This window comes from Parasteatoda tepidariorum, chromosome 10 (genome assembly GCF_043381705.1).
Source record: "Parasteatoda tepidariorum isolate YZ-2023 chromosome 10, CAS_Ptep_4.0, whole genome shotgun sequence".
NCBI lineage: Eukaryota > Metazoa > Arthropoda > Arachnida > Araneae > Theridiidae > Parasteatoda > Parasteatoda tepidariorum.
Genome location: NC_092213.1, coordinates 5,545,099 through 5,558,123, shown reverse-complemented (window position 1 = coordinate 5,558,123; position 13,025 = coordinate 5,545,099). Strand labels below are relative to the sequence as shown.

Below are 13,025 nucleotides of genomic sequence, written 5' to 3'. Positions count from 1 at the left end.
TGACAAATTATTCTCAATTTCGCAGATGCCGAGAATCACCATTAGGCAAACACACGGCAACTTAACCAAGGCCCTCTTCAACTTGGGACTCGTCGATTTGTTCACTCCCGGATATGCCAATCTTTTTGGAATCAGCAATTTCGGATGGCTCCATGTCACCAATGTCACTCATGCCGCCTACGTTGAAGTCAGAGAAGGTCCCGTCGCCCATTCGAGTGGACAAAGCAAACCAGATCAAGATGTCTCTGTGGTCTTGGATAGACCTTTCCTATGGTTTGTCATGGACAATGTCGCTGGTTTGGCCATCGCCATGGGTAAAATGGTGAAACCAGGAGATGATATGTCAGAACCCCCAACAAGATTATTGGGTTGATTAAATTGGAACAAATAGTTTCCTCATTCAACCACCGAATTATTAAATGTATTCTGTGCAGCAACTTTTCCTATTGAAGCAATTTTTCCAGATTTTTAAAAAATATTTTTGTTGCCCTGATAAGTTACTGAATGAAACAATAAAGGAGACGATAGACTACTAGTGATTGGAAGAGCCTCTTCACTTTTTCGTTTCCTCTGTAAATATTTGCCTCAACTTTTGTTGTTATTAGAAACCAGGAAAGAGGTTCACTCGGTTCTGTTACGTAACAAGCCCTGCTAGGAGAGAAATAATAACCATGCTTCAAAACCGATATTTGTTTAAATTTTAAACTAAAGCAAATGTTTACGTTTTGACTGTAAGCTCGGTTAACGTTAACAGTTTAAACATTGCTAAATAACTCGGTAAAATTTAAAAGATGACTGGTTATTGTCTTAGTTATCGTTTGGTTCAGATACTTATAAGGGCTTCAAAAATCAGATTTTGAATCCTGATAATGTTGCTGCTTCGTTTCAGTATTTAAAAATATAATTTATTTCAAAAAATGTACAAATTCCAGCTCTAAATTTAAAAGTTATTCCAAAGAATTGCTGGTTCAATTCTTTGGGTATTATTTGAGACAATAAAATGTATTTAAAAAGTATAATTTTGTCTTGAACCGGGATATTATTCTTAAGTCCATACCTTTGAATGCGGTTTATTTTTGAATGATATGCGATTTAATTACTTCTATAATAATTAAGATGAATTTAGAAATAACTTATTGAAAGAATTTCATACGCACTGAACTTTACAAAATAGTTGATACAAAATAATATTAATAAATATATTCATTTTTTTTTGTAAAAAAAATAAGAATCCTTTAAATGTTTTGAATATAAAAATATAAACACTTTTTAGTTTTTCTACATTTTTTAAATAAATATTGGAAAATTTATTACAAAATACTTTAATATCATTTAATATATAAATTACAAAGTAACTCATCTAATCAAATTCCTGAGTTCTGTAAAATGCGATTTTCTCGTATTTGTATATTTCTGCGTCATTCTTTTTATTAGCTAAAAAAAATTATATTAAATCTTTGCTGAACAACGTAAGTGTTTAAGATAGATTAAGACTTATAACCTAATATGTAAAAAAGATCACATTAAAAATGCCTGATTAAAGAAGGCCTTAATTGCACGTGATGTTATTTTTCAAACACTCAAAGAAACATTTTCCAAAAATTAGGAACAAGTACAACTATCGAAAAATACACACAATCTTGAGATTTTTTTCAACTAAGTTATGTACTATTTTTCATTAATATTTTTTAAAATACAGTAATAATAATTCTTAATCGTACCAGACATTTTAAACAAGCGCGAAAAATTGCTCTGAATTAATTTTTACACTCTACACTTACAATTCAAACACTCTCGATAAATTAATCTAAATGATGTAATAAAAGTCAAGGCTTTATTAGAACAATACTTCAAAAGAAATTGTGTCATTAGTGTTAAAATTTATAGTTTTAAGAGTGAAGAATGGCTGGTGAAGATAATAAATGTCGAATAATATATGTAGAAATATGTATGTATATATATCGAAGAATATTCTATATATGTAGAACATATAGAAATATGTAACCGTGCTCCATAAAATATTTTTTGAAAGAATATAAAAATACATTTAAGGCAACTAGAATTTAAAAAAAAAAATGAAAGCATCCACTGAATAATTAATTTTTTGAACTTTACTATGAAGTAAAATTGCAAGATTGAATTTTGGTTTAAAAATATAAAATAGCTTCCTTAAACGATACCATTTACATTTTTTATAAGCCTCTCCCCACGTAGTCTTTAAATATTAGTTTCACATTCGGCAGCGGAATTTACCGATGGAATTTGCAGCATTTTCTTCTTAAATCCTAATTTGTTGGCAACCTCAACGCAGTTTAAATATTATTATTTCAAAAATTTTGTTTAATCCGACATAAATGTAGCAAAATCTGCAAATACAATGTTCTCGAAACTAAGACTTTACAAAAATTATTATTGCAAGAATTTTATTTAATCTGACATAGATGTAGCAAAATCTGCAAATGCAATGTTCTTAAAATTATACACAAGGACTTAACAAAGATAATTATTGTAAAAATTTAGTTTAATCTGACACTGGGTTTCTTCTCAAACCTTTGCTATGTCGAATTTATTTTAAAACAGAAAATGAATTTTTTCACAAAAATCACAATGAAAGTTCATTGTAAACCAGCTCTTTTCTATTTAATGCATAATTATTTTTGTCTTACTTTTAAAAATAAAATTATCATTGCTGTATTTAAACTTATAGTCAACTATCATTACATACACATTTAATAGCAGTTATTCTCATGTTTCACTACTTTATTTTTTACAGTTATATTTTAGAATATAGTTTTCTACTTTTTAGAACATATTTAGTTCTGAACTTGTAATCTCGAAAATTAGCGATCTCGAATTTTTTTAGAGTCCCTTCAGCTTTGAGATATCGAAAGTATCTGTATTATTTCTCGTCGACCTTTTCAAATCGATATAGAAAAAGCAAATCCTAGAATAAAGAATTATGCTTCTCTCATAACAATTCTTACCAGTTCATTTTCAAAAATTATAATTCAGCGAATTTCAAAAAAATATTTCTTCCATTAACAATATATTGATTGAATTATGAAACGGATACTCATGTATAAAAAAAATGCAATATTATTTCTCGTCGAGTTTTACAGTTCTATATAAAAGAGTGAAATCCTAGAATGAAAAATTATGTTTCTCTGATAACCATTCTCAACAGTTCTTTTTCGTAAACTATAGTTCATCGGGAATTCTTAACTCGTTTTCAGTTAATGCACACACCAAAAACATATTCTGAATTAATCTCGATGCCACTCCAAACCAGCGAATTCAGCTGTTCGACATTATTTTTTAACCTATGATGATTTTATGTCCATTATTGATAAAAAGATAACTGAATAAATTTCGTTTTTCACATTAAATATGATTAAAATAATTTGTAGTTTTTTATCTTTGTTTGTATTGTATTATTAATTGTTTATTAAACTAGGGATTTCGTCAAAAGACGCTCGCCGCTGTTCCAGATCTCCGAAATAACATATAATGTCATAAACCCTTGACCACGTTCTTTATTTTTAAATGGATTATTGTTCTTAATACCATTTTTTTCTTACCTCTACTTAAGCTTCGCGACAAGAAATTATCTTTTATCGTCATATGTCTTATCATTTACTTTTACATTCTTTCTTTATATAGATATATTTTTTTAATCTCAACTGGATATAGCTTAATTTTAAACGGCGAATTTGGAAGATTGAAACTTTTTATTTTCAACAAATGAGACAATGCATATTTCCCTAATTTTTAAGTGTTACTTTTTTAATAAATGGAAGGAAAAAAAAAGAAAGATTGAATACGTAACTCAATAAATGTTTTTGTAACATTAGACTAATGCATTTGAAAATATGCCAAAGTAGTTAGAAAGTTGGCTTTGGGTCAAGGTTTCAGAATTCAGATTTTTTTTTTTTTTTCTGCAAAAAGAAAAGCAGTAAAAACAGTGTTATCATTGATCCCATATTAAAAAGGATTTTTTTTATCTCCATTTCTAGAAAATAATATTTACTTGAATAAATGTTAAAGCTTTCACAAAGTTTATTTACTTCGATCACTGATATATAGAAGGTATGCAAATCATCACTAACAAAATTGAACTGAAATTTCACACATAAATCTAAAACTATGAGTGAAAAAAAATGCGTCTACTTGGGGAATCGTTTGTAACTTTTACTATAAATGTTAAGTCGATTTCTTCTTGTCGGCAAACGAATAATAATGAAAATTTTCACAACTTTTAAATCATTATAAAATAGTTTTTACACTATAAGCGTGCTTAAAAATGTGGAAATCGTTGAAAAAAAATGTTTGTATTAAAATAAAAATTCAGTATATCATTGTCCAGCCTATGCTTGCTATCGTTTTTGAATTTCCGGTTAAAATCAAATTTTGATTCCACCGAAAGAAACTTTGTCTGTCTAATATTATTGAATTTATTTATTCGAATAAACTATTATAATTTATTGAAAAATAAGAGCACTAATTGCTGCACTGCGATAGATTTTGATCTTCAATTTCTTAATGCTAATTAATAAAAAATTCGCCCATATAAATTACCGACCTTAGCCATTTTTGTGAAATTCTAATGTTAATGTCTTAATTATCTTTGAAGATTATATAAGTTAAATTTTCGAAAAAAGAAATAAATTCGTTCAAAGCAGAATAATGATATGACTTTATAACTAATTTTTCCATATAAAATATATTTTTATAATAATTGTCAATTACAATTGATAGTACTAGATAAATAAATAAAAACTGATAATATCTCAAAAAAACTTTATCACTAAAAAAAAAATTTAAAAAACTTTTAATGTAGTTTTTTACTATTTTTACCGTTATCAATAATAAAATCGATTGTATTCTTTCAAAAAAATTTATAATAATAATAAAATAATTGGTCTTTAAAAACATGCATATAACTAACGATTTATGTTGATCATTAATTTATGTTATAATTTATAGAATATGTTTTGTAAAAGTGTTTAAAATAACATTAGCCAATTACAGTTCCAATAGACATGTATTTTAAAAAAAAGAGTTTTCCCTATTTGTATATAATATGTTTGAATTTATAATAAAGTATTATTTGAATGATTTTGCTCTTTGCTTGTTCATTAAATACAAACATTTCATAAATAAACTACAGGCAAAATATTTGTGCGTCAGAATAATTATTTGATGTTATTTTTTAACATAGTGAATACTGCCTTTTATTCCCGTTCTCTGTGCACTGTTATCGTAATTAAAGCAATAATGCTCTTGTCAAATATGTTGTGAAGTTTAAGGTTATGAGTAGCACTTCATCATCTACAGTGTCAAGGTCAATATGTAAGCGTGTTTTTGTTCGCTTTTTTAAAGTCCTTGAGAGTTAACATTTTGTTTACTTTCCTAAAATGAAATAGTGACTTTGAAGGACGATTAAAATAAAAGGCCATAGCAACTACGTTCTATCTTGTTCGTCATTTTTATCGCAAGATATTACATTAGCTCTTTATTTTTAAAAATAATTTCAGACTATAATTGTTCATTAATTGTACAAAAAAATACTGGAATCTAGATCGTATGTGGTATTTAAATCAGGGAAAATTATTGCAAAATGCATAACATTAAACTATATATCGTTTACCTTAAATGGAAACATTTCATTTTAAAATAGGAACACAAGTTTTTATACTGAATTTCGGTTTTTATATATTATAGAATTTTAATAACGTATAACACTGAAGGTTATTTATAGATGAATGTTTATAAATCATAGTTTTTTTTTTTTTTTTAAGATTGGTAAGTTAAATGTACAAGAGTTCGAAGAGGCTAGAATTCGCCGATTCAAACGACATTACAAACTTTAAAAAAATGATGTTATGAACTAAGCACAACACAAAAAAATTAGAAAAGGAAACAACCAAAATAAATGACAAGACGCCAAAAAACCATAGAAACGAACCCCACAATTTCACCCCTATGCGAGAAACCCGTATGTTTCCTGACACTGTATTTTATACATTAATTTCAGTATATCCTTCCGTATTTCAGGGTATCAAATTTTTAACTATGCAAAAAAGGAGATAACTTTGAATTTTAAAAAAAAATTGTTGGATAGAGTTCTGTTCATTTTAAAATTATGGTGGAGGATTTTCAAAAAGTATAACACAGAAAATATTACAGTACCTTTATTACGTTATACAGTTAACGTTTTTGAAATGGCGCACATAGATAATTCATAATTGCCCTTCAGTGATTTGAAATATCGTTCCAAATTATGTTAAAATATCATTTCGAATTCGTTTAATTTTTTTTTTTTTTTTTGGCAATAATCAGGTTTTAAAATTTTTTAAAATAAATTTTTTGTTTATTAGAGCGGACGAGTGTTAAAATCCCTTTGGCCTTTAAGTTTTATTTAAGTCATACTGTGGTAAAATGTATAAAATAAAATAACATAAAATTTAAATAATGTGTTATGCATAAATATAGATGATTCCTTATCTCAGATTGAACGATGCTCCTCAGCTATCATTATAAGTAACAGGTTCATATGTATAAGTTACCGCAGCAATGAATAATATATAAATATTTTTTTAAAAGTAATTTATCGTATCATGCTTTTAAACTAAAGTTTCCCTTTTCAATTTTTTCGCTCGGTAATTATGTGTTAATAATAATTTAAGTTTATTTTTATTGAATTAAATTAATCACTAATCCTTCACCAGTTATCTTGAATTCGTGCACATAACGTGGATCAAATTAAGACAATTAAAATGTTTTCAACTTAAAACAATTGAAAGCGATGTTAGACAAACAGGCTGATATGATTGATTAGTAACCTTATTATTCTCAGGAATAGTGGAAAGTAAAAAAAAATGATGGAGCAAGTTTTATATTTGAGAAACATTGCTTTTTCAAAACTGGTTAACAGATCAGTATATCAAAAAATTTTCAATCATATCTTTTTTTTGCTTTGCATTCTATAATAGCAAAAGTATTGAAATTTTGCAACTTTGTAAAAAAAAAGAAAAAAACCCTAATATAATTAGATAAAAATTACAAAACTCGATGTTGACTAAATAAAACCAGATGAATTCTTTCAAAATATTCATAGCTTTTTTTTTCCATACAAGAAGAGAATTTTTGAAAATTAATGCCCCTTTAATGAATTACTCAAAACTCAACAGGTTGGTCGAGCATTTGGTTCATTATTATCATAAAAAAACAAATTAATAACAGGAAGGAAGAGATTTTTGTTAAAAAAAAATATTAATATATTACTAAAGAAGAAATAAAAATTAAAAAAAAAAGCTTTAAAAAACATAAGAAGGATTGAGCAGGTTTTGTCACGAAATGTCTTAACTGTCAAACTTGTGATTGAACGCATTAATGAATTATAAAAAGCAATTTCATGGTAAATGCTAAAAACATTTATTATCAGAATGAAGAGCATTTATAATAAGTAAACACATGAAAAAACATTAATAACACACATAAAATGCAAACATAAATTGTGTTGTTACAGAAAGGTTTAACCTTTTACACTCCAATATCACCCCTGAGTAAACATTAAAAGTTACCACTCTTAATAATTAGTAACCACACTATTTTATCCACTTAGCACTTTTAGATGACCCACTTTATTAACCACTTATATAGAAATTCTATAATAATATAATAGCATATATTTTAAATCATTTAAAGTTTACATTAGTTCAATCAGCATATTAAAATATTCAGAGTGTAAAAGGTTAATATAACAAAATAGTGGCACATCGAACTCTCTGAATTAAGCCATTAATGGCACTCATTATTACTGATCACTGTTAAAGAAATTTTAACGAGTAGTTCCGATTAGAAATTGAATTTATTTATTTAGAGGCGGTCGTTAAAGGAAGTTTTCTTGGATTTATTTTTGTAACGGAAAACTCACGAATTAAATAAATCTGAAAATCTAATTACAGGTGCATTTATAGATTTTATATAATACTTAAAAACGGGATAAAACTCTATATAAATAGAGTACTGCAAAGTAGTTGGATAGAAAATATTTTAAATATTTAAGTTATTCACCACAAAAAAAATTTTGCATTTTCAGCAATTTTGAAAAATAATGAAAATAAACATTAAGTAATAGCAATCTTTTATACAAACAGAAAAATTAGTGTTTATTATTTAGATTTATTATTTCTTTTAGATTTATTATTATTATATTTTATTATGTTTTCCTCTTTCAGTTTAAAAGTTTAAAATCACTGTAAGCTAAACACCTCATCATTAAAGAGACACACAACATTGACATCGAATTGATAAAAATGGAAGTTTAAGAATATATTTTATTCATCACAAGTTTTAAGCTTTAAAATATCTATAACATGGGCATCATTACAAACTTAGAGTTATCATATAGTTTTTTTAAATATTGTAAAATGTAACGGAAAAAAATAGAATGAAAAAGGAAGGATAAAAATAAATCATAAAAGCATGGCACATTTTTCTTAAGCAGGGAAAATTAATAAATAAGTTTGCCTCTCTCCTTCCCTCTAAAAGATTTAAAAACTGATAAAAAAAATTATTTAATTTTTATTGATCCCTTATTAAGAAAATTTAAACACTTTCATAATATTATTCACTGATTTAGATAATAATTTGGCAACATACATATATAATCACTTACAACACAAATTTCATTTCTAACAATTTTCTAAAAAGTTTTCATTGATTTCATATGCTAAAACATTTATAACAATTTAAGAAATAACAAAAAAGGAATTTTACTAACTGGGATAACACTAAGATAACCTTTCACTTTTAAAAGGCTTAAGTCAAAACTCATCATTCATTATTATTATAAAATATAATAAACATCTGATCCTAATTATAGATTATAAAAATACAATTACAAGCTACTTTACACAGCTGCAACAAAAATTTTCCATATACCACCAATCATAAAAAACATTCATAAATAATTCAATGCATATATTTTTTAAGCACCATTTCGATTTTCATAAAACAATAAAATAAAATCATAATAAATTATTTGCATATGATAAAGCAACAAAAAGCAGCAGAGAACATTGTTTTATTTTTTGTTTAATGTTGAACGTCAATCAATTTTCATACTTCAACTTCGAGCACCATTTAATTTTTTTCTCACGATGATACAAGATAAAATACCTATTGACTAAAATAGCTGTTGAAATGTAACGAAGCTGTTCAACAACAAGGATTGAATATCTCAAACATCAACTTACCACTGCAGTTGAACAAATTATCAGTAACTAAAATAACGGAGTGAGAAAAAAAATAATTGAAAATCTACAATCTTTTCAAATCACTTTACAAATCATGATAATTAAAACACACATCATCAGTCAGGTATTTGAGAAAATTTGCATAAAAACTTTTCTATCATACACAGTTTATTTGACATAACAGAAAAAGGAAAATGAATTATAGAGGAAGAACATAACGACAGTATTTTATTTTGTTTCCCCAAATAGTCAGCAGTTGAAGAATTAGTGCAGGTAAGAAAAAAAATTAGTGATCAAAAAGTTAAATTTAGTTGCATTCAATGGCGTAATCTCCTATTAGATCTTATATTTTATTCTGCAATGTTATGACAATATCTTCCTGTTGAAAAACTTGTTCAAAAAGTTATCATGAAAAAATTATTCATTAATAAGTAACGAACACTTGAATAAAATATGCACGCAATTACAATAAAAAATATAACACAGTTTGTGTAAAAGAATGGTTGATTGATTAATAACAATAAATTCGGTGGAGTAGTAAACAAAAATGCAAATTTCATAATTATTACTCTATCGGCTTAAAAATAAACTACTTAACTTCAATTAGACAGATTTAAAACGTCAGAAATAAACTAGACAAAAACTAAAGACATATTTCAAATGCAAGTAGAAATAATAAAATAGAGGAAATATTTAAGTTGATAAAAAGAAGCTTATTTTATAATAGACAATTTGAAGATAAAATTATCGAAAAAAATAATTTCCAACGAAGTATGAATTGCAAGGTAATAGTATTCTAAGTAAATTATTGTACTATTAAAACCTATTAGCAATTTCAAATTTTTTTTAAAAAATTTATTTTTCCTACGAGCTCTTTAAATTGAAAATCACAGAGAAAATACTAATAATTTTATTGAAAAAATATAAAATTATATATTTTTATTTAGGAATTTGAATATAGAAACATTAAACTTTTTTTCTAAATATACATAACAAGGACATCTCTTTTTTTTAAATTTGCATAAGCAATTTAAACTCCTTCTGCTAATACTTGGTTTAAACGGTCTAGGAAAATATCGACATGTTTTAATTCAAAAATCAAAGCCGTTCTTATTCTAAGTGTTTGTTTACCACTTCCACCGCAATGAATACCTCTTTTGTGAAGAAGTTTTATTGCTTTATCTCTTGTTTCAGGATTAACAAAATCCATTGCAGTGAATGTACCTCTACCTCTAACGTTAAACAGTTTACTTGAATGTCTCTTTTGAGTATCCATCAATCCAGACATTAAATGCTTTCCAGTCATTTCCATATTTTTCAAAAGATTCTGCTCTTTAACAACTTTTACGACTTCTTGCAATAACACCATTTTAGAAGGGTCACCGAGCCAAGTATTAAAAACTCTATATCCTTCCTTAGGTCTGAATTCTTCTCTGTAGTAGTAACCGCCGGTTAACATTTTTTTGCTAAAGGTAACAACATCGGGTGGTACATCGAGTCCCCAATGCTCATGAGCCCAAAACTTACCAGTGGGTCCACCACCAGTTTGAACTTCATCACAGATAAAAGCAACTCCTTTCTTCAGGCAAAGTTGGCGCAGTTTGCGGAAATAATCGTCTGATGCGTGATTATCACCCCCTTCAGCTTGTATGGGTTCAACAATTAAACCAGCAACAGGTCGTTTTTTCTTGTACTGCTCAATTAGCTCTTCCACGTGAGCTAAGGACTTCGCGTCTTCTGCAGCATTTTCTTTAGTATGTTCTTCTAATGGATACTTATACTTAGGAAAATGGGCAATGGGCCAATCAAATGACGGGACATCTAACTTATGGATGGGTTTTGAATGGGTAGTTGCCAATGCACCAAAAGTACGCCCATGAAAACCTCCCATAAAAGAGAGAATGCTTAAGTCAGGAGCACCAGGTAGTTGATTAATCATGCAACTATCCAATTCTTGTTGCGTAGGTGGTTTACCCCCACGTTCCTTATTCCTGTACCAAAAACAAACAGCTTTATAGGCATTTTCATTCGAACAAGATCCACAAGCCATGGTCTGGATTTCTTTTAATCCAGGAGGTGCAATAGACATAAGCGTAGTATTCAACTTCTCAACAAAATTACTTGGAGGTAAAATCCCCAATGCCGGTCTATTGACAAATGCCTCAAGATTGGCTGGATTTGTCACTGCATTTATCATAGCAGGATGGTTGTAGCCAAGCGGCAAGGAAGAGATTTGATTATATACATCCAAATATGTATTTCCATCAACGTCGCGTATATAATTGCCATACGATTGGCTGTAATCGATAAAAAGCTGCACAGCTGCGGAGTTTTGCAACTGACTAAGTTCATTTTTTAAAGATACGCTTTTAGGTCCTGGAACCTCTGCAGTGACAACTTTAGGTCCTTGTGGTTCAGAAGCCAAATAACTAGAAGATGAAACTGCAAAACGTCTCGATTTAAAAGCTGACTGACATTTTCCAATTGAAAGTTGCTTAAAAAGTGACCGGGAAATAATCCCACTGCTTACAATGCCGTAAGTATTAGCCATTACAATGATATATCAGTAGTACTTCTTTTGACAGACAGAGACAGCGGTCTAAAACAAAAACAGCATTATTTCTGTTTTTAAAGTTTCGAAATCTGATACGGTGGAGTTGAATTGTAACGAATTAACCGTAAGTTAATATTTGAATACAAACTTTATTTGAGGGCTGAAATAATGATATATTGTTTAGATAAGTAATAAAATATATGCATTTTCCAGCTCTTTTGTAACATAAAAATTTGAATTAATTTTTTAGTTGGTATATTAAGCATGTGTTAAAAAGGACAACATTAGATAAGTCGGGCAGAAAAAGACATTTACTCTCGTCTAAACAAAAGTTCCGCTCTCTTAATTTGTTAAATGTTGAATAGATGTTAAATTGTGATCTGCTTTATTTTCATTTGGGCAATTTGACGAGAAAAAATTTGTATTTTTCTTAATAATAGTAGCTTTTATTAAATTTCCAAAGAGGAAGAATCGAACGATATTAGGAAGATGTACCTACTTGAATAAATTTTCATTCCTGTTAGCTATTGATGGGTCTCATATAAACGTAAAAGCAAAGCTCCTATGTATCGAAGGAATCATAATCAATCTAGCACTACTACATGAAAACGTATCTCCTCTTGTTTTTGTATATAAGGTGCTCACAGTCAGAGCAAGATCATCATTCTCTTAAGATTTTTTTCTTAAAAGAATATCTAAGATTATGTCGTAAGCTTCTAAGATTATGTCTAAAATTAAATTCTTCAAAATTCTTTCTTTACCCTGACTATTGCCACTTCCCGTTTCACGTCGACTGTTAGTTGCTGTGGATAGTGCTTTAATTGTCGAAAAGGGACTCTTAAAGTGACAAAGTACTTATAGGAACCGATTTGTGTAAGTGGTGTGAGGTTAATAGGGTTACTCTTGTCCAATTTTGATCTTGAACCATGGGGATCAAAAGATAATAAAGTGGTTATAAATCAACGGGCTATAAATAATTTTTGTAATCTAAGAAAAGTTTCAAAATAAAAAAAATTATCAATGAGACGGAGCAGTTGTTCCATCATTAGTTTACTAGATGTATTAGGTATGTATACGTTGTTGCAGAAATTATGTTGTTGTTGTAAATAAACTAATTTTAGTTTGTTCCATTTAGTTTTGTTTCTTTTACACACAGAATTTTTTATGAATATTTATTAATTAGAATATTTATTCATTTCTAAAGTAGTAAC

The 13,025-nt window shown here is 27.8% G+C and overlaps 3 protein-coding genes across 3 annotated transcripts in view; 1 reads left to right on the top strand and 2 right to left on the bottom strand.

Annotated features, from left to right (window-relative positions):
- The window catches only part of LOC107451233 (leukocyte elastase inhibitor-like), a 35,731-nt gene extending 35,196 nt beyond the window's left edge, over positions 1–535 (top strand). Inside the window, exon 5 of the mRNA XM_016067258.3 lies at positions 26–535. Coding sequence (XP_015922744.2) covers positions 26–373 — 348 coding nt within the window. The 3' untranslated portion in view covers positions 374–535. The remainder of the gene's footprint in view (positions 1–25) is intronic.
- Positions 1–13,025, bottom strand: part of LOC107451246 (SPRY domain-containing protein 3) — a 134,484-nt gene that overhangs the window by 84,367 nt on the left and 37,092 nt on the right. The window lies entirely within an intron of this gene.
- LOC107451243 (4-aminobutyrate aminotransferase) lies at positions 7,411–12,939 on the bottom strand. The gene has a single exon (XM_016067281.3). It carries the CDS (start codon positions 11,809–11,811, stop codon positions 10,291–10,293), a length of 1,521 nt encoding a protein of 506 aa, XP_015922767.1. The 5' UTR covers positions 11,812–12,939; the 3' UTR covers positions 7,411–10,290.

What these genes read in the sequence shown, in the direction of transcription:
- LOC107451243 (XM_016067281.3), bottom strand. Translation starts at nt 11,811, where the DNA reads ATGGCTAATACTTACGGCATTGTAAGCAGTGGGATTATTTCCCGGTCA.